The 22480-nt window shown below is 45.6% G+C and overlaps 1 protein-coding gene across 1 annotated transcript; it reads right to left on the reverse strand.

Annotated features, from left to right (window-relative positions):
* Positions 1-2018: 2018 nt before the first annotated feature.
* Positions 2019-22457, reverse strand: HSF4 (heat shock transcription factor 4). Its single transcript, XM_058813778.1, has 13 exons — positions 22335-22457; positions 18197-18305; positions 17001-17128; positions 15991-16115; positions 13714-13789; positions 12244-12308; positions 10505-10604; positions 9678-9802; positions 7646-7870; positions 6295-6400; positions 4896-4961; positions 3300-3387; positions 2019-2215 (listed from the first exon to the last, which is right to left on the reverse strand). Exons 1-13 carry the CDS (start codon positions 22455-22457, stop codon positions 2019-2021), a joined length of 1533 nt encoding a protein of 510 aa, XP_058669761.1.
* Between the last annotated feature and the right edge of the window lie 23 nt (positions 22458-22480).

The raw sequence follows: 22480 nt of genomic DNA on the forward strand, positions 1-22480 counted from the left end.
ACAGGAAAACTACTCAGGAGCTTGAAGTTAAGCATGTGCTTAAATACCTTGTTGCATCAATACATTCAGTGTTAACAGGACAGCAGCCTGGAGTGTGGAAGCTCAGAGAAGGGTGTAAATCTTGGACATGCACTGTCAGTGTCAGGAGACACCAGGCAGTTTTCAATTACCTATGAGAAAAGAAGTGAACAGAGTGCAACTAACAACTTTCCATTGCTGGAAAGGGCAAAATAGGGTGGAAATGGGCTGATCTAGGTGAAATTTCTAAGCACAAATCTGTCAAAAAGAAAAACCTTGTCCAGGATACACTCAAGCACATCATCTAAATACCAGGCCAGTGGGGGCTCCTGGAATTTTCCCTTAGTCCTGAACACAAAAACAGTGGCTGGGATTAATTCAGGAGCTCTCACAACCTCGCTCCTGCACAGACCACACCACCAAGGCAGTGACAGAGCTCCCAGCACAGCAGTCAGCTGGGCAAAAATGTGCTCAAAAGTGAATGTTTCTGAACTAACACATGTGTTCACATAGTGATAAATGGATGGAGGAAAGGGCTGTGACAGGAAGGTCCATTTTAAAAATGCTCATCTTATTGAGAAGCTTTAGAGCCTGCACTTGTCTGAGTGGTTTGCTACACTCTGGGGTGGATGCTGCTTGCCCACAATGCTCAGAAATGGGAGTCATAAGCAAGAATTGTCATGGCAATGAAGGTAGGCAAAGCATTTCTTCAGATGATACTGGCACAGCTTAAACCTCCCTGTCTAAGCCCTTAGAGGCCTGAGTTAATGGAATTTCCTGGGTCTGTCCTACTGCATTTGGGTAACCTTCCTAAGGAAAAGCAACTCAGGTAGAAGATACTGAGATAAATAATACGTTCTCATTAGAACTACAGCATAAAAAACAAAGCTCTGCTTTGTTGAGGAACTCAGGTGTCAGAAACCACATGGATGGGGAAGGTTAATTCAGCCTTTGAGGCTGGTCTCAGATGCACAAAGGACAGAAGAAAAGTTTGTGGGACATGGTGGACTAACCATTCTGCCTCTCTCCTACACTGAGCAGCTGAGAGTCCATCTAAAAAGGGGATCCAATAAATTAAACTGTTTAGTCAGATTTTACAACCAACAGGCACATCTTCAAGGGAAATAGAACAGGTCAAAGCCAAAGAAAAAACCCATTGGACTGGACATGAAGTACTTAGCCAGCACCAAAACCCAGAGTGCACTCCTCAGCCCTCTCTGCACATGGAAAATTGTGTGTGCAGAAAAGTCTATCCCTTTTCTATTTTGTAAGTATGGAGTGCCCTGCCTATATCTAAGAGAAAATAAATTTGGGGCAAAACAAATTCCAAATAACAAAACACTCAACTCAGCATGGGATGGTTTGTGGCCTGCGATGGTCTGTAGCTCCCCTAAGAGCCAGAGGCACATTCTTGGTGGGGTCACTCAGAAAACAAGTTTCTACACACCCCAAGAGATCTTCTTCCTACTCACCCTAGGAGGAACAGGTGCATCCCATAAAACCCAGAAAATGGTTAAAAAATCTTTTTAGAGCATTGGAGTTGCATGTAGAACTATTTTCCTATTCAATAACCAGCATCAACAAGGGTCAGGCATCTTAGCTAATCTGTGCTGCCCCAGTAAAATCCAACAGTTTGCCATTGCAGGCACTAGTCAGGATCACTATTTTATCAAGTCCCAGATGGACTTTCAAGCTACTCTTCACTTAAATTTCATTAAAAGATTTGAAATTTCTAAAGCATTTTCAAGGAAAAAAATCCTGGCAAGTTCTCACTCCCCCTCAGAGCAAGCACCAGAAGTAGTGTTTTGTTTGAAAAAACACTGAAATCGAGGTGCACGGAGGGTAATGCAACAGCTACTGACCATTTCCACCTACTAAAAAAAAATAAAATAAAAAGGGTACAAAAAGAAACTTTCTTGCAGTTTTCTGAGTCAGTTTTGTTTCTACACATTCAAACCTATGGATGTTTGGGAGGGAGGTTTTGTTTCTTGGGAGCTAAATCACTGGCTGTTGTCCGTGGAAGAACTCAGGTTTAGAGGGATATCCCCTTGGACACCCCCAGAGGACATGTAGGAAGCTATATTTTCAGAAGGAACATAAAGTGAGGAATTTTCAGGCAAGCTGAGGAGGTCGTTCCCAAAGATGGACTGACGGTCGAGGAGGAACTGCTGGGCACTCTCAAGGATGACATCTTTCCCTAGGAATAGACAGCAGAAAATTCAGCTTCTGGAAGGCAGGCTGCCTAGTTTTACATATGTAGGACTGAAAAGTGACAAATCCCAACTGCAGCAGTGACTGAGGAGTCTCACTCTAGCAAAATTGCTTGGAAACACCTGAGTAGAACTTGGGTTCACTCAAAAGCCCATTGAAATCAAGGGGAGTCTCTGCAGGTCACCAGGTGGGTTCTGCCTGAGATGCCTCACATGTGAAAAATGGATGACTGAATGTTGGAGGCACTGAGAAAAGGATGAGAGCAGCTGCTTTTCTCCTTCACTCAAGATGTGTCTTTCTCCCTCTTTGTAGACAGGCTTTGCAAACAGGGGATGCTCAAGGACTCTCTCCAGTGTACCTGGGCTTTTAATGCCTTTGAGGTGCTCATGAAAGAGGCTGAGGCTGGAAGTCCTTGAATGACACACAGTGAATCAAAACTGGGGCAGGTTCAGGTGGCTAAAGCACCAAACTGGGGCTCTCAAGAACTTCTCTTTCAGGAGTGTCCCAGCTGAACACACATGAACATACATCACAATTCCACAGCCAGGGCAACACTCCTGGATTCACATCTAAGGTCTATAACACACTTTATCAGAGTCAGCAAGTGCACTAGCTGGACTGTTCCCTTGAGGGCTGCTAAAAGGTCTGGAGAAGGGGACACACAACTTGTGCCTCTGGCTGCCAGCAGCTACTGGGGCACCTCCTCTGCAGCAGGAACCAGAGGAACCCAGGACTGTACCAGCTCTTACCACTCCTACCCACTGAGATCACCACATAGCCCTGAGGTGGCAATGAACAGGCAGAGAAAGCAGTGGAAACACTGACAGTCATGATGGGGACCCACTGCAAAACCAGTTCAATTCCATTTACACCTCAGTTATCCCCCACCCTTTTCCCACTGCTCAAGAACTGAGCAGCTGCTGTGGGAACACTGCTGCCTGACAATCATGAAAGTAAAATGACAGCTGTGGTTTGCTCCCTGAAATGGCAAACTGTCAGTGCTGGACATCCCATGTGGCTGCCTGAACTACACCCCACTGCCAGGTGCACAGAGCTGCTGCTGCTCCTACCTGGGCAGGTGGTGTTGAATGGTGGGTTGAACACTTTTGGGGGCAGCTCAGTTGCACTCTTCTCCAGATCCACTGTGAGTCGCTGCATCTTGGTGCAAAAATATAAACTACAATGTACAATTATACAAAGACAGGGGAGCTTGTTAGAGCTAGGCCATGTCTGAGCACCAGTGCTTCACCCCAGTGCACAACACCCACAGGAACACAAGCCATCCTCCCTGCCCAGCCTCTCCTCCCAGCCTCTCCGCCCCTCACTGGGACAGCCACACGGGGGGCAGATCAAGGACAGGGCTGTGGGAGGTGCAATCCCCCATTCAGCATTGGCTAATGTGTGTGAAGCTCATGTCACATGAGGGCCAGGCTGCTGTCACTGTGGCTGCCATACACAGCAAGCCCACAGTCCTCTGCAGCCAGTACAAAGAGAAAAGAGATTTTCTTTCCATTTTCCTATGCCTATCTTTAAAGTGAAGCTGGTTTTTGCTTACACAGAGCTCCTGCATGTATTGCTTCCACACTTCTCCACACTCATGACTCTCTGGAGGACAAGCAAGAGCTCCTGGAAAATTTGTGGACACAAGGACTGAACTATTGAACATTGCAGCCTCCTTTCCTGGCCTTTTCTTGCAATACTTTTTAAAAGGTTATAGCCCTTGCTTCCAAGACTTGCTAATTAATATTAACTATTTCTTAGACACTCTCCTTCCTAACACTGAGGAAGTGGAATTACCTAGTAAATTCAAAATCATTAAAACCTTAAAAGGATGTTGATACCACGAAGAAGGCTTAGAGACCTTTTGCATTTCATTAGAGTAGATAACACTCTACTTGTGCATCTGTAGAGATATCTGGCAGAACCATCCAAGCCTTCATCCAATTTGGTTGCCAGGAAAGGCTCTGAAAATTCACTCTCTCTCACACAGAAAAGGAACCCAGCCATGCAATACACTTCCAACCTTAATCCTTCTGTGAGTCTACAGTTTCCTTCACTGTTTATTAAACCTGCTCTTTCTGTGTAATGTCTCTGTAAGTATCAAATCCAAAGAAATACTGCCAATTTCTCCTTGTTTTTTCATGTACAGTCATGCAGGAATCCCTGCTGTAATTGCATGGCATTTTACTGTTCCTGAAACATGCAGGGATGGCTGCACTTTGTAAAGGTATATCTTACAAAGAGCTCTGGCACAAAAACACTTCATAAATCTATGGTATTAGTGGGATGTGACATTCTCACTAAGAGGAAGTTTAGAGCAGCCAGTTGCAATTAAAGCCTCCAGGACACCAACATCAGTCAGAGCCTGTCTCCAGACAAAGCCTGGCTGAGTGGGAAAAACAGGTCAGGAGTGTAACACAGCACTGCCATGGTGTCCCCAGGAGATGCCTACGTGCTGTGCTTCAGCTCACTCTGCCCTCTGGTTATGAAATAATTCCCTCAGTTATGCACAAGCTCTGCTTCACAGCTCCATTATTATTCAGGGGAAGGTGTCCCTGCAGTGGGCAGAGGCTTTGGAACAGGGTGAACATTGAGGTCATTCCACCTGGGCCATTCTGGGGCTCTCTGATTGCTGCTTCCAGAGCTCAGAAACACACAGCTCTTACCGGGGCCAGACCGCCTTCCATTTCAGTCACATTCCACTCACTCAGAGATAAACTGGGATTAAAGACCTGTTGGGACAAAAGCACAGTTATGGCTGTGAAAGGTGGGCTGGTTTGGGATTCTCAGCCCTCCCCTGCCTGCTGCAGGTGCAGCCCTGCACTAACTGAGCTGCAGGCAGAGGCTCCTGGGCTGACTCATGGCACAGCTGGGCACAGCTGGGCTGGGGCACTGGTGCTGATCCACGAGCCCTGCTGCCTGCAGGGCACAGACACCCCATGCCACTGTCCTGTCACTAACCAGGGCACTGCACACACAAATCAAAGCCCCTTTCTGCTGCTCTTGAGTCCTAGGACACTCCCAGATCCATATGATTTTTAAAAGCATTCCAGAATTTAGTAGCAGAGGGCAGGTTACTGTTGCATCAGGGCTTTGGTGGCAATTTCTTAACAAGTTTGAGCAATTTGGGAAAAGGATCTGTTGATCTGAGGCCAATTTTATGATTCATTCTCACTCTTGTGACAGTTGCACAGAGAGAGAAGTGTGTCAGTAACACGAAAACACTTCCTAATGAGAAACAAGAAACAGAAACCAAGAGTCAGTGATAGAGCAGGCCATTAGAAAAGCTCTCTGCAAAGTCAGAATCAGCCACAGACACTTGGGAACTGCTTGAAGGGAATAAGATTGATTTTTTTAAAATGACTTTTCATCTGTTTATCCATGCAAGCCTACAATGTGCATTTATCTGAAGCACCTCCTCAAGGGGCCATATATTTGACATAAAGATTTTTTTCTAACATACAGAGTTACTTTATTATTGGCAAAAACCTTTCATATACCAACTATATGTACAACAGAGAAATAAACAAACCTTCCTATTTCTACATGCCTGCTTAAGAAAAAGCCACCATCCACTTCTAAAGAAAGGTGATCTAAGAACTGAGACTGATAAATAGATCAGGATTTAATAGAGAGGATTTTACATTGGCTACACTTCCCAGAATATGAGGAAGAGGGAAAGGTAGGAAAAGCTAAACACAATCTAGGAATTTCTAAGATGTAGAATATGCAGAAAATAAATTAACCTCTACAAAGCAATTACCAAACTAGCTAGAGGGTCATATTAAACCTGTTTTACACAAATGTGTCAGGTCTCATGTTTATTTCTTTACAAATGCAGTGTTTTGTGGCCCTAGAAGTTCAAATATGCATATTTTAAAAAATAAAGGCACAATTTAAAGCTGAAATCTCATAAGCAAGTTAAAACAGAGCTGTGACTCCACAGGCCACACGTGGCAGACAAAATGCCACATGAGAACAAGCAGCACGACCTGAATCCCAGCCCAGGGGAACCTCTGTGAACTTGGCAGCTCTGTTTGATGCAGCCTCCCCAGCAACACTCACATCCAAGAGGCTGGCAGGCTCCAGGCTGTACTGCTGGCTCCTCAGCAGCAGCTGCAGCCCCTCCAGGCTCCAGTCAGTGCCCTCCAACGGGTCTGAAATATCTGTTCTGAGGAAACACAAGGGGAAACATTGCCACAAAGGAAACTCTGCAGAGACACCTACAGAAAGCAGGACTGAGCAGCCTCCCAAAAGGATGTTCCTGTTTAAATCTCATTTTGAAAATCAAGGCCTGCTGTCAGCCTGGGTTTATGCAATAAAACTTGGTTTAATCCCAGAGTACAACTCAGCAGAGCACACAGGGGACTGGGCAGATGGTAAAACAAATGAGACAATCCCTCTCCTGGGTGACACGTGGTTTGGGGATGGATGCACTGTGCACATCTCCTCAACACTGGGAAAATTAAAGCTTTCCTTAGAAAAAATCCTTTTAAAAATGCACTTGGAACCAGAACAGGCTGCACTGCAATTCTCCTTGGTCGAAGATGCCTGAATTACTGTTAACTAATGATTTTTAAAGGAGTGATTTTAGCTGCAGGCATTTACCCTGCAGGCTGCATTTACTAGAGACATTCAGCTAAAAGAGCAACAGTGATGCCCTGCTGTGATTAAACCCCCCAAAAGCTATTAAAATTTTCTCTTAAAATCAGGTCTTTAAAAAAGGCATTATTTTTCTTCTAGTAATATGCTTTTAAGCATCCAGTGGGTTCAGAGGGAGGACTTTGATTCTCTGTAAGGACTTAAAGGAAAATGGAAGCTTTCTGATAACCCTATTGAGTGTTTTGGGCTCCCCTCCCTGGTGTTCCTCCTTACACTGCTGCAGTTGCTATCAAGAATGAACTGCAGTGAAGTTCTACATGATCCACCCAGCTGCACCATGCTTTCCTTCTGCTGTCACTCCCCACGACATGGGTGCAGTTGGGATTTCAGTCCCAGAGCACAGCCCCAGCAGAGGCTCACTGGGATCACTGGGGCTGAGCCTGGTGTCACAGCGCAGTGCCCTGGGCAGGGGTGTAGCACAGACACAGACACAGACCTGGTCTGGGCTCCAGCTGTCACTCAGACCTTGGGCAAATCCCCCTCAATGCAAAAAGCCTCTTCCAGCTCCCACAGCTCTGATGCACATCCTCTAACAGCTCTTCCTCTGCTGGGTCCTTCAAGCAGGTGATCCACATTCCCCCTACCTCTGTGAACTGTCCCCTGGCATTCAGGGCTCCTCTGGCAGGTGCCACAGGTCCAGCATGGAGCTCACCAGGCTGCCCTTGGCTGCCTGCAGTCACCCTCCCTCCCCACCCTGGGGATGGGAGCAGAGGGCCACGAGCAGGCAGGGCCACAGCTCTCCCTGGCTCCTCACCTGTCCAGCAGGGCCCTCCTGCCTCTCCTCTCAGGTGCCTGGGAGGTCCCTGGGGGGGCTGCAGCACAGCTGCCCTTGCCCTCCAGGACAGACTGGACCATGGCCACGGGCAGCACCGGGGGCTCGGAGCAGGCGCGGCAGCCGGGCAGGGGCACCTCGGGCTCGGCGCTGCCCTTCACCCCAGGGCTCACTGGCTCCTCCTTGATCAGCATCAGGCACTTCTCCCTGCAGCAGAGACAAGGCTCAGCACCACACAGCTGCTCTGCAAAGGCCTCATGCCACTGGGAAGGGCAGGAGCACAAGGCCTTGTTTTCACTTCCCATCAGACTGCTGCAGAAGGTCTTTCCATTTCCTCAGATGGGCAAAAGAAGTCAGCAGCCTCTCTTTCTTTTCAGCCTCTCTTTCTTTTCAGCAAGCTCCAGAAACATGCTCATGTATTCCTGGAATGCAGCTGGAATATCTGCAGTCATTTCATCAGTCACAGCTATAATGAATTTGCCCCATTCAGTTGTTTTGCAAATATGGAAAATAAATTTCTGCTCACGGATCGTTTCTTGGGTGAGTGTTAGGGACAGGTTAAAGGGACACTGGGCTAAAGAGATACCCCTGAAAAAGAAAAGTCTTCACCCTAGAGATAAGAATGGGATCAGTAAGACCCTCCCAAGCAGGAGTTAGGATTGGATCAGCAAGAATTCTAGAGATCCCAGTGACTCAGGTCAGGATCTTGTGGTCCTGCAGGACTTGAACAGAAGTTGTTGAGATCTGACAGTCATAGTCAGATGTTTTACTTGGTTGGAGGCAGAGGTTTGCCTTTTCCAATGGAGAGGCATCCCACATAATTTCCAGATGGACAAATGACAGTGAAGTTTTGTTTAGAAGCATTTTGTGTGTAAAAACCTACTCTGTGTTACTTGTAGGAGACTTTAGAGCTCCCTGTGAACCTGCACAGCTGGAGCCAAAGTGACAAAAGCATGGAGATAACAGGGATGGTATGTCACACTACAGAGCTTTCCTCAACATTCCTTTCAGATCATCTCCTCACCTCGTGGGGCCTAAATTCCCACCAGAAGCACAGCTGATTTAGGAGGTACCACACCTGAACTGACTGGGGCCATGGCTAGCTCAGATGTTAAAAACTGTGCAGACACAGAGCAGATCAGAAGCCACCAGATGGCACTCAGTAATTAGTAGAAATAAGCAACTTGACTTGAAGGTTATAGTAAAGATTTTCTGCTTTAGAAATGGCTTCCAGGTTTGGTTTTTTTTTTTTTTTTTTAAAATCTGAACCTCTTTACATGCTTCTAGTTAATTTTATGGCTATGGTTTCAATTATGCAACAGATTTACAGGCAATTTCAAGAGTATAACTTGAAATTATACTGCCTTGCCTCTATGCCTGAGAAACTGTTTCCATGATTCATCTGTCTACTTACTTTCCACTGACATAGCTTTAGCTATTCTGCTGCTAGCCCTAAATGCACTGCATGTCTGTGGCAGGAAGAGATAAGCATTAAAATACCTCTGCATTCAGTTCTTAAGTTACTGGGCCCTTTTCACAGAAAAATTGTCAAACATAGGAAGTTGTTGTGATGCAAACTTTCTGTTCTCATTAGCTGTTAGATGTACAATTTGATTGCTTCTTCTCTGCCAAGGCCAAAAGGAAACCCTCCTTTCTCTCTCTCAACAAACCCAACAAGTGTTAGTATCTCACTATTTGATTAAGTCTGAGACAGTCCCTGTCTTGGGACTTGGGACTCAAGAAACATGGAAAATTTCTCGAAGAGGGGAGTGGAAGTTCTCAGCATGAAACTCAGGACTTTGTTTTGAAAGTTATGTTGTTATTACCCCCCTCTAATTCAGAAAACCTGACCCACTTTGCAAACTCGAAAAAAGATTCCATCCCATATCTCTATAGAGATTTGTAAATCAGACAGAAAATCTGGGAGAATTACAGCCACAAAAAACTCTTGAGAAGAGTTGCATAAGCATGTTCATACCCAACTCTCCCTATTTTTAATCACAAACATGTTTACCTGTCATTTTCAGGGGTGGATTGCATATTCATGATGCTGGATGGTGATGCTTCAGTAACATCAGATATGATGGGTCCTCCAGCAATTGCGGGGCTGTTTAAGCAAGAGGCAGGCTCTGTCGAGGGCTAAGAGGAAAGCAAAAATCATACAGATTTATCCTTCTGACCCCAAAACAGGTGCAAGGCCCTCTCTGAGATGGTTAGGGTTTATTCACTGTGACTTTGAGTCCCCCCTTTATGGAAACCAAGAAAGCTTTTACCTACTATGCAACATTATAATTTCCTCTCACTTTTCCTCCAACCGCACAGAGGTACAGGTGTGAAATACACCCTGTGAAGTGTCAGCAACCAAGAGGTTTTAGCATGTCTGACATTTTGCCTAGACTGCTCAGCTTCCTCTGCAGGGAAAGATCCAACACAGCCCAACAGGGCTGTATGAGCCTCTCATGCCAGCTCACGTATTTTAACTGCATGACAGAAGTGTCTGGTGTCTGCTCTGATGATGGTGGGGATCCCTCACAGGGTTCAGAAATCCCACTTTTAGAACTCACTTCTTCCTCTCTTCCCTCAAGGTGAACCAGGCTGGGGTAACAACATGGACAGTTCAGTGTGCAGGGTCTGCCTTTCCCCACACAGCCCATGGCCTCCCTCATGAAGGCATCCATGAAACTGGGGAGCTGAAGGAGTTTTAAATGTCACTCAGCTTAGCAAACCTCATTTCTTCTTCACTGCCAACTCTTGCCAAGTTACTTACTCCATAATCTCTACTATTACTTCAAGCATTCCCCCCAGCCAAAGCCATCCCAAGGGCCCGGGGGCTGCACCCACCGACTGGATGAAGTAGGGCTCGTGGAGGGGCTCTGGGGACAAATGCCTGCTGAACTTGGGCACTGGTGGAGCTGAGATCCCGTTGTCAAGCATCAGAGGTCTGTGGAGAGAAACACTTTTGTCTTCCAGCATGGACTGATTGGCTCCTGGCTGCTCATACACAAAACATCCCTGAGCCAAGAGCTCTTCTCCCCTGTCTGCTCTGGTTCTCCTCAGCTGTAAGAGCCTTTCTTGCCCAGTGATACAGACAAGGAAGACTAACAAGAGTTTTGGAGGAGTCACCATCAAAAAAGAGCATTCCCAAAAGAGAGGGGAAGGATGCAGACCTGCCCAAACCCACCCAGAGCCCCCAGGCAGCACTCTGCTCTGCACCAGTATAGGCATCCACTCTGCACACCATCCTTTCCTGCAGCCATTTAGAAGAGGCAGGAAAACAACTGTGAAAGATAAAACACTAAGGATGCAAATATAGACACAAGAGCTGAGGTTTCTGGAAGACAGACCTTTGTGTTTCCAAGGAAGCAGGAACTCAAATTACCTTGCAAATTGCAGCTGGTTGTGTGAAGTGTAACCCCCATCATAAGAGGGGAAATACAGCTGCTGTGCACATAGTTCTGTGCTCTTCTGCCCTTCTCAGCACAGTTTCTGACTAATTATTTGCCTTTCTACAAAAAAGCAATGGTCTAAGACATTTCTTGGGCTGCAAAGCTTTTACAGGGAGGACACGGCCCTGACCATGAAAATTAGAGGTCAGATCTGCATCTCATTTCTCTGCTTGCCCACTCTACTGGAAGAAAATTTCCCCAGTCATGAGCCTCAGCAGCTGCTATTCTCCCCTTGAGCCCTTTTCTTTGCTATCTGCAGTATTTAGCTCTTCCAAGAGGCTCAGCAGAGAGAGCAGGCAGAGATGCACATACCCTGCTGGCTTGTACAGATTATGGGCTCCTCCATTCAATCCTGTGTTGCCTTTGTAATCCTCACAAGAGGAGTTAGTCAAGAAGAAGAACACTGACTTAATGAAAATTGACCCCTTTGAGCTGCTTGTGGGAGGTCTGGCTCCTTTCTCTGCAGCACAGAGAAGCTTCTAAGTTGTCAAAGGCCACAAGGTAATAAAGGTGGGAACTGGAGGCAGGTCTCTGTCCTCAGCAAATTCCACTTAATATTCTCTTCCCCTTCTTTAAATCACAAGCACAGGGCAAGAAAGGCATAGCTGCTCTCATGAAAGGCACCTAGCTTCCTAATTCAAGTATTTACATAAATTTTTTACATAAATATACTTGCCTTTAAGAGCCTATCTAAAGATACCCCTCAGCTAAAACTTTTCCCCACCTTCCTCTTTGTAAGGCCTGCAGGTTAACACCACCAAGCCCGTGTTGGATACACACCCCATTCAGTAACTGTGGGTCAATCTGAAGGTGTCTATGGGCTGCCAAGTGGCAAAACTGGAAGGTGCAGGAGCAGCAGTGGGGTCCTGCCCTTTGGCCTCCCTCTGGTTAGCACTCCCATGTCCCACTGCGTGCTGTGTTCCCCAGATAAAGGTCACGAGCTGACAGGGTGCTTCTCCACAGAGCAGTGAATGGGGCTGTCAGCAGGTCTGACTCTGCACTTCAGCCCATTCAGCTGCCATCACCATGGAGCCTGGTCCGGTGACCGCCCGCCCGGGCGAGCTGAGCTTGTGCTTTTACTGAGGGGGCAGCATTATGCACCCGTGAGCCTGTGCACCACGCTCGGGGACTTACAGCTTCCTCTTTATCCCAGAGCTGCTGGGGCTTGATTGGAGCTGGCCAAACAGAAACTGAATCAGCTGTCAGGAGAGATCAAAATCCGGTGTTAATCAGCAGAGTGATTCAGCACTCCCTGCTCTCGCAGCCATTCTTATCCCACACATTCCTCCCTCCCAGCAGCACCCCAAAGCTGGGAGCAGCCACAGAATATAGGAGCCAAACTGCATGAGACATTGGAGCCTGAAACAGAAATGAGCTGTCCAAGAACTCAAAACAGCCTGCCTGGCTTTCAAGGGACACAGCCAGGTACCTGCTTTGTGTAAAAATTCCTGGATGCATGTGCTCAGCACTTTCTCTCTTCACTTTGTGCATGAAGAACTTCAGCTGGTTCTAACAGGCCTGTGAAGTGCACATGCAAATATTCCTAGGCCTGGAGTTAGACCTGGATCCATTAAAGTTTTCAGAGACATTTAGACGAGGTGCTGTAAAGTCTGGCAAAGAATTTGCAAGTGAAAGAGGCAACTCCCTATGGAGAGCCTGGATGGGGTCTGAGCTCTTTCAGTTAAGTTTTTCAGTTCTGTGAATGTCAGTGTTGATATAACAGGACATGAAAAAGGAAGCAGAGCAGCTTTGGAGAGGAATCACTTAGCAACATATTCCCAGGTCAGCTTGAACTTAATGCTCTGCTTTGACCTCCAAACAAAGAGAGCATTATTATTATATATCACAGCTGGCTCTTACTCATTGCTCAATATAACAAAATAGAGTTGCATAAAAGCCTCTACAATGAAGCATGTGGCCTGCTCCAGCCCCAGAGCTGGAGGAAGGCTTGATGGCCTCATGCATTTCTGTCCAGTCCTGTGACTCCATGATGCCACGTGAGGGTCAGAACGTGGGGCCTGGGATGTGTGACATGCTCAGTCATGTCAGCACCATCCAGGAATCACTGGAGAGGCCTTTTCTATACTGGTCATGCTAGATTTTAGAGGAGATGGTTCTGCAGCCTAAAAGATTGTATAGTAATTCCTCAACTATACCAGTAATGCCAGAAAATCTAACAGTTGCTGTTACAGTCCCCCAGTGGGGCAATGGGTGGCCAATTCTGCCACCTGCAGCTTCCTCTTGTGAACAAGTGAAAGAGGAAGATTTGGGAAGCCCAAAGGCATTGGTACAACCAGAACACAGCCAACACAGGGCAATTAGTGAGAGTTGTGCTCTCCTGCCCAGGATTTCAACAAAAAAGTGGTTTCTAACATCAAAGAAAGGACTGACACAGAAATTAAAATCTTTTGCTTAAGGGCACGGTCTGTGCTTTGTTAATGACTTGTTTGTATAGGACACATAAAAGCATCACACAACTTAAAAGAAAGGGAAAATAATTACACTGTGATATCACAGTGTGGAAATTATGGCACAAGAAAAAAAAATGAGAGGAGGACATAGACCAGACAGCATAAGCAAGTTTGGAGTTTATATGGTAATTACCTTGTTGATGACTTTCTGTTGCTGTGAGTGGTTCTGCCGCAGAGAAACAACTTCCCGCCAAAGAACTTCATTTTGTCTGAAAGTGAAACAGACATTTTCCATGAGAACAGAAACACCAACAGCCCATGGTGCTGCCATGATAGCAGCAGGTTCAACTGTGCAAAGTCTGTCTCACTTCTGGGCTCTTGCAGTGTTTGGCTCTTTTCAGGGTCCCAAACAAGCTCACACAATCACCTTCCTTTTTCTTCCTTGATCTCAAAGGAGCTATAGATCAAAGCATGGAGGAAAAACATAAAGAGAAGCCAGCATTTATAGGGGAAGGTAACAGGAGGACACATGTTTTTGTGGAACATTTGGGCCAAACTCAGAATTTCAGCAAGGCCTGATTTGTGGCTGTGAGTTATTTGGATCACCCACTGTCCTTCCATGGAAGCCAAGAAAGCCCAACCTCTCCACAACTGCTCCAGTGCTCCCAAAGACAGCACTATGAACAGAGACCCTGTGTATGCTACCTGCTTAAAACTCATGCAAGTGGTGGTTCAAATGCATGTTTGGAGCAGACAAAAAGATGCTCCTGCATCTCAGAGCCTTGAACTAGAAGGACTGTAATGCTGTTATTAGTGGGAGCCACTGATTTAACCCAGAACAGACCTGTGTCCAGCTTGCATAAAGGAAATGTATTTTCTGTCTGTAAATGAAGCAGCACAGAGGGGAGCTTACAGGCTTGCTCTAACAGTCAGCCTCACTAGGTGGGAGTGAGAGGGGCAGAGTTTATTTACTGTGCTGCCTCCAAGTCTGGATGCCAGCCAAGTGCACGCTGCTAAAGGTTTTGCCAGCCAATTTATCTCCAGAGTATATGGATGTACCTAAACTGTCAGGTCAGCAAAACCTATCATACAGGTGGAAGTGATAAATCCTTTTGCTTTTCAGTCTTTCTAGTGTGGATGGATGCTAGAACTGGGAAGGTAAGGCCCAGAGATCTGAAGAGCTCAGTAGAACAGCTTGTACAGCAAGAATCTCTGCAGTGAGCTTTCTGTACTGGTCCTGACAGGATTTTCAGCAAAGCAGCATTTCTTAGTCTGACAGCTTGCACTGGAGTTATGTCCTAATTGTTCTTCACCAGTGTAAATTTCTTAACATGAATTCAGCTTGGGATTTCCCCTCTGTCGTAGTTTATAAAAATCACATTATTTTCATCAGATGAATGCAATTTTGCCAGATGGAGGGAAGGAGCAAGCAAATCAAAAGGGAGAATAAATTAAAATCAATGCCAAATCACTAATACTGGAACTCATTAAAAATTAAATTAAATGTAAGATCAGAAACTCATTGCTGCTGTATCTGGATTTCACATTGCAAACTCATGCATGTGCTAAGTGTGGCAGTCATTAAAAATTGATGCAGGATAAAAATATGTATCCATTGCATGTCAGGGACTGGTCTGGAATGAAGTTTCCCAGTATGCAGTGTGACTCCTAAGGCCCACAATGACAGTGTCATCTGGTGGTGTATGAATATCAGCTCTCATTATAAAAGAAAGGGTTTAAGTCTATTTGATTATTCAAGTGCTTTTTAAATGCAGCTCTCTGTAAATATTAAAATTCTGGAGGCAAATAAAAACCTCTCCAAGTACATGATTTATAAAACCATATCCACTTCCTAATCTTTTAGTGACCATGTCTGAGTCAGAAAATCCCAGAGTCTCAGACAGCTGGAGGCAGCCCCATGCAGGAAGCATTGCATCAGCTTGGTTTGCTCTAATCCAACAATTCTGGCCATGTCAGATGACACAGGCTCAGGGACATGAGTCCATGGACCAAATTATACACAAGTTCTTATGTTATATATTATAACATACTATATTTTTTAGGCCACTCATAAATTTTGGAGGTGAATGATGGCAGAAAGGTAATCTCTTAATAGCTGGAGTGTACTCCACCACATTTCTGCCAAGGACTCTTGTATGTGTGAGAGTTACATCTTCATCACCATTCCCATCTGGAGGCAATAGTTATCTAAGTCCCCAGGTTATGCACATATTTCCTGCCTGACCTTCTCTGTGCTTTCCTCATCTGTGAAGGGAAAACAAACAAGACAGAGAGGCTGAGCATTAATTCATATTTTGTAGATCAGATGTGCATAGAAATCCTACATGTTGTTGTCTCAACAGATCTCTGGTCAGTCCCTGGGAAGTGTGCCAGGCTCCTCCTTTCAACCATTCCCCACTCCAGAGAAGCAAATGCCCATAGGAAGCAGCCTGAGTAGGATTCAACTCACTGCTTCATGTCCTGCACTTGACACTCCATGTTCTCCTGCTGACTTCTCAGAATCTGTACCTCGTATAGCAACCTGCTGAGGTCCTCCTGGCGCATCTTGGTCTCCTCACTTTTCACTACTGACACCTGAGGAGAAAGAAATCAAAGGCAGATTTTACCTGTGCAAGAAGGGCCATGGACAGGAGAGTCATTGTGGTGGCCCAGGTGCAGGACTGTCACCAGCTGAAATACCAGGACAGGCCACGTGCCAAAGAGTCTGAACTATCCTAGAGGTACTACTGCAAAAGCCAGACAGAGCAAAGTGCAGGGCAAATCCATTCATACAGAGGGTCTGCTGACAGAATTACATTCCCTGTCAGAGCTGATTACAAACCAGCTTGGGGGGAAAACAAAGGTATTGAGTACCATGAAGGAATTGATCTAGATTGATTTAATCTTTCTACTTTAACTACAGAGATGCCCAATCACGCCTCATGTTTTACAGGGATGAGTCTGATGAAATGCTTCAAATTGACATATACACTTGGATTTCCAAAAAGCTTTTATTCAAATACCTTTTTAGAAGTTGCTATGCTAATTTAGTAAGAGAGCAACACTTTGGGGGTATTAATAAGACAGAATATTAATAGAAAAAAAAAAAGACAAATTATATTAATAAGACAAAAAAGACAGGGCAGGAGTAGGCTGTTTCTTGTATAAGAAGAAGAGATGGCTGTTGAAGACCCTGTAGGACTTATGCCATATTTCTCTAGGAAAGCAGTAACAATTCAAAGGCAGAGGGGAAGCAAGCCTGGCCCTGCAGCACTACACTGTATCACAAACATCTTGTGATACAGAGCAACAGAGCAGAAAAACACAGACAAAACTCTGATGCAAGCCAGGCCCTGCAACCCAAAAGCCCCCAGCCCAGGTTCACATGTTTGTGGGGAGGACAGGAACAAGCCCAGGGTGATGCTGGAGTTATGCTGAGCAGGATCTGCCAGGTTTCCCCCTCCCACACAGTGGCCTCACCTTCCTCTTGATGTGCTCCAGGAGGTGCTCGTGGCCCTGCAGGAAGCAGAGGTGCTGGAACTCAGTGTCGTCCCTCTCAGGCTTGACCAGCCCGCCCTGCTCGATGTTCACCACCTTCCTGAAGCCATCTGCACAGAGAGCACACAGCTGATGGCAACAGGGCCCAGCACTCCCTGCACCTCCCAGCCTCATCACTCTTGAGGACATTTCTGATCACCCTCCACACTTTTTGAGCTGACACTGCTTACCCCTGGACATGTTTATGGGCCATAACCACCAGAAACCCAGGGCAAGGGAGAGCCCTGAGCATCCCACTGGCCACCCCTGCTGCAGATTGTGCCATGAAAGCTTTTCCATCACAGGCATGTTGGTCTGCCAGGAGCTGAAATGCCAGCTCCTAGGGAATTCCTGTCTCAATTTCTAAGCCACAGGGATTCAGGGGAAGGTTTTTCAAAGGCACAGAACATCAACAGGTGCCACTTTTGGAAAAAAGGGTCATGTGCACATTTGGAAATCTGCTTTGAGTACTTCTCAGAAGTCCTTGAAAGTTTCTAAACTGTATCTAAGACTGGCCTAAAATTTACAAAAATGCTCCTACAGAGGGAAATAGCAAAGTTAAAACTTGACTAAGGAACTTAATTACTCGTTGAAAAAATTCCAACAACTATCAGAACAGTCATATTGTTGAAGTGGCTGAAAATCACACCAAATTTAAATTAGACCTCCTTTAAGGGGTAAAAATGTCAAGGTTTGCAGGGAGAAGAACTGTCTATTACCAGTTCAGTGATATGGCTGATGAAAGGGATAAACTCAGGGCACAGGACCCACAAGAGCAGCACATTCTGGGGGAGGAGTTACAGTTGGTGGCTGGAAAAAGCTCCATATAGAATAAAATGGAAAATGAATAGTAAGTCATCAAATCAATGCAAGAGAAGCAGAACACATGGTAAGTGAAAGTTCTTAGCCCACATCCTGAAATGTAATCTAACAGAAATTCCATGCTGGAATTTAAGGTATACACAAGGCGATAACTACTCTGGTATCTGAGAGGCAAATCCTCTTTGGCAAAATCAATAATGCCACAACAAGTCATATCCACGAGACCCCAAAGTTTCCTCTGCACAGTTCTCTCCCGTGCCTCCTGTCCCCCCATGTGTGTGGGGCCCACGTGCCCGGGCCCTGGGAGCTGCACTCACACATGTTCAGCTGCCTGACAAAGCTGGCCATGTTGTTGTGCTTGAAATACTTGGGCAGCACCTCCTTGGCAAAGCGGCCTTGGTCGAACACATGGAAGCTGGTGCCATTCTGCAAAGGAGACAAGGACAAAGGCAAAGTCAGGGGAAAGCCCCTGAGCATGAGAGGGGCCCAGGAGGAGCCCTGTAGCAGGGGAAGTCTTGTTCTCTGAACTGCCACCTTGAAGCTAAGAGTGACAACAGCCCTCAATGACAGATGTGCTCCTTTCAGTTCTGGTACAGTCAGGCCTCTGTGGCTGCAGGTTTGATCCTTTTCTGCTTTTTGTCACTGCTTAGTTGAGAGTCTTGGATGTGAGAAAGATACCACTGATTTTTGTGCCCAAATAGCTGGTAGGTAGTCTGTGATCATCCCCTCTTGCATGGACTTCACACAAAGACTCGAGTCTTAAGAAGGCCCTGAAAGTGGGAATTGCCATTGCAACCCTGCCATTATAACCTACTTGCTCAGATCTAACCCCAGCCCATCTGCTCAGAGCACAGCAGCCCTGGAGGGAGCACTGCCTGGACACATGGCACATCAAGGCAAGAAAACACAGCAAGGTAAGAAGCAAATCATCTCTGGAGACACCACACTTGCCCAGAAGACCTACACACATTTTAACAATTATTTTTAATAGTAAACAGCCACCAGGGCAACCCACAAAATGTTGACAGTCATGCTCTGCAGTCCAAGCTAGCAACACACATGTTGATCAGATAAAGCCTCCATTTCTGGGTTGCATTGCAACGATCCATGCCTGCCAAACAAGGCAAGCTGCCTGGGACTGCTGGCAGAAGGTGCACTGCAGGCCATGTGCTTTCCCTGCCTGGCCTTCTACCTGCTGACAGCTGCATCAGTGCAATGACACCAGCAGAAATTAGGGACCTGCCTCAGCTGCAGCTGAGTTTCAAGGGACAAGAGCTGAAGACACCAGAGCCTGCACTGTGTTGGCAGGGAGGGGTCAGAGACCAGCACACCACAGTCATCCTCCTGCTGTGTTCAGTGCTACCAGCAGCAGGCAGAGGCTTGTCAGCCTGGGTGGGAATTCCCCAGGGGCTGGTCTGTGACACAGGACAGTGTTTTGTAAGAGCCCTCAGGCTCTGTGTGCAGGAGGAGGGTGCCAGTGGTGTGAGTCCCACCTCACACCATCAGGGGGTCTGCAGCTGTGAGGGCGCTCTCAGGGAAGTGTGGAAATCTCTGAAACAGGGAGCGCAATCAGGGCCATGAGATAGCTCAGTGACTAAAGAGGGGCTGGTGTGTGCCTGCACCTGCCCATGGCCTCCAGAATCCAGCCAGCTGGCAAACCCCACTGCCCTACACTGCATTTCCATCAGCACATGGTGCCAGCTGCCTCTGAGCTCAGGCTCATTAGGCAGCCCTAACAATTAACACCCACTAACACGGGACTCTGGCTCTGCTGCACTTCTGCTCCTTGTGATAGTGGAGCCCTGGAAAAAAGTTAAAGATAGAATCTAAAATGTTAAGCTTTGTGTTTTCCCAGATCAACTGCACCTGCGTAAGCAGTATGATAAATTATATAATTGTTAGATGTGATGATTGTTTAGTAATTAAATATAATTATTATATAACCAGAAGAAGAAGAATGAGAAACTATGTTGGAAATTCAGAGGGGGGCTAAATCTATGTACACAATAGAACAACATAAGTTTAATAATTAACATGAAAGTTATATAACAATAGAGTATAAAACCATGATCATTTTGGATGTATGGTCGGAATCAGATTTGGGTAATACCCCGATTCCCAGAGCTCTTTAATAAAAAGCACCACATATAATCCCTACATGATTATGTGTTTTTGAACGCTAACACTTGCTTACTGCTGCACACACTGAACATGACTGTGCCTCAGTAGTGCTCTTTGACCATTTTGGGGGTCTTTCCTATCATTCCTTACCCCATGCAGCAGAGGCAAAGGCTGATCAAGCATTTATGAGATTCACTGACAGCCTGCATGCTGGAATTATCCTGTCTTTGAGAGTTTGCAGACAGAACAGCAGGGACCAGGGTTTCCCAACACTGCAGACACTGCCCTGGGGACCCAGCTGGTTTATTCTGCTTCCCTTGTGCTTCTGCCCCCTTACTCTGGGATACAGCTGTGTGTCCCAGGCTGGACCCCCTGATGGAAAATGAGAAACATGAGAGTTTTGTACACCTCAACAAGTCCTTATGGCCTCTCAGGAGTGGCCATTCCTTTGAATTCAGGGCCACAATGTTCTCAGAAACTGTCACACTCAGAAAGGCTCCTACAGACACAAGAGACTTTGGGGTCACTGTGTGCTCACCAATGCACACAGTGCATTGTCAGTTTGTGACAATGTGCATGTGTCAGTTTGCTCCCACACTGCAGCTGTGCCTTGGCTGTTTTAGGAGCACAAACTCAGAGAAACTCTGGAAATCTTCTCTGCCCAAAGCAAAACTGACTCTACAGCACAGCAATCATGGCAGATGCTTATCTTTACTGCTTTTGACAGAACCACCAGGACAGACATGTTGTGCTCTGACAAGACAAGTGATAGTCCAGGAGTTTGCCAGTTCTCCCTTACTGCACTTCCATTTTAAAAATTAATTGAATTACTTCTTGCCCAATCTACCACAGACACAGAGAGCAGACTTTTCCTTTCCACTTTACAGCAGTCTTTAGTGTATATATAAACCATTACTGTATCTCCTCTCCATCTCTGCTTTATGCTAAGAAAGAGTTCACAGCTCCTTATGGGTCCTATTTTCTAGAAGTACTGATTACCCAGAAATCTTAGGTATGCACACAATCTCTCACCTCCAACATCATCAATGTATAGAAGCTGAAGAATATGTGAAACATGGATACCTGCAGCAAGGGGAAAATGAGACACCTAAAAGCCTTACCAAAACCCCCAAGGATGCAGTTGCAACCAATGCTAGTTTGCAGGAAAGTAGAACATGGTGCTAGCCAGTCAAAAATAACAGTGTTCTAAGTGTAACAGAGAGGGAACTATTTACACAGGTTAGAAAATTATTTCTTATTTTCTATTAGAAAGGAATTTCTTATTTTGTATTATCTTATTTTTATTATTCTTATTTTCTATTATTCCTTATTTAAAACTTGGCGGTTCTCAGAGGTATGGCCATGTAATACCAGCATCAAACAACCATGGTCACAGATACCAATGCAGCTCCAATCCTGTCTCAGGTTTTGAATGAAAACCCTACAGGACACAAAGTATATATAAAAAAGGCTACTTTAGACTTTTTTACCACCTCCGCCTTTAAATTTGCTTGTGTTATAGATTCTTGATTTTGGAGAACAAGTTTATGCACACAGCTTATCTAACAACTCCCTGATGAAAACAAATCATATTATTTGCAGCAAGTTGTAGGTCAAAAGCACAATGTGGTATAAAAGTGTTATATAAAGAGGATAAATAATTTTATTTCTATGATTGCACTTAGTATATTAATGCGTCTGTGACAAATAAGAAGCCAAAGAAAAGCAATCTATCCCTATGAAGCTGTACAGACAATATATACTCACATCACCATGATCATCACACAGACTCATTGAAAAATCAAGTAAAGCTCTTCCAAAATGATTTAGGGTGATAGCCTGAGATCTGTTTAAATTATAGGTTTGAGCTGTTTATCTGCTGCCTTTCACCTAGACATTTGTGAGAGGTTGCTAAGAAACACACGTGAGATAATACCAAACAGCAGTGAAACTTTTTAGGGGCTTTGCTCATTTCCTAGAAAATGTTAGGGAGCTGCAGATTCAAGCAAGGTGAAAAATATTTCTCTCAAAGCATGTGAAATTCTTAGAATTAGAACATTAGGCACTTTTTAGGATGTTTCAAGTGAAATATGTAAATATTATAATTAAAACACCCACAAAACAGTTTCCCCTCTGAAACAGAAAAGCCCCAATATTTCAGATAAATAATACCAAGTATATCCACAAGTGCCTGTACTTGAATCCTGTTTTTTGCACTCTGCCAGTGACTGGGCAGCACCTGCCAAGCAGAGGGCAGCTCCTGTGCCATGCAGCTCTCCTGGGTTTCCCCTGTTGCTGCAGGCATTAGTGACACCCAGTACCTGTTGCACTTACAGAACTCCAGCAGATGAGATGGTTCGTTTCAGGGTCCTCCACCAGCGTCCAGAGTTTTGTCAGGAAGGCTGGGACATTGCTGGAGTATCCATCCATCACCAGAGAGCTGGGTGAATCCTGCATAGCTCTGCAGTGCCCCAGCTAAA

The sequence above is a fragment of the Ammospiza caudacuta genome, chromosome 13, assembly GCF_027887145.1.
Source record: "Ammospiza caudacuta isolate bAmmCau1 chromosome 13, bAmmCau1.pri, whole genome shotgun sequence".
NCBI lineage: Eukaryota > Metazoa > Chordata > Aves > Passeriformes > Passerellidae > Ammospiza > Ammospiza caudacuta.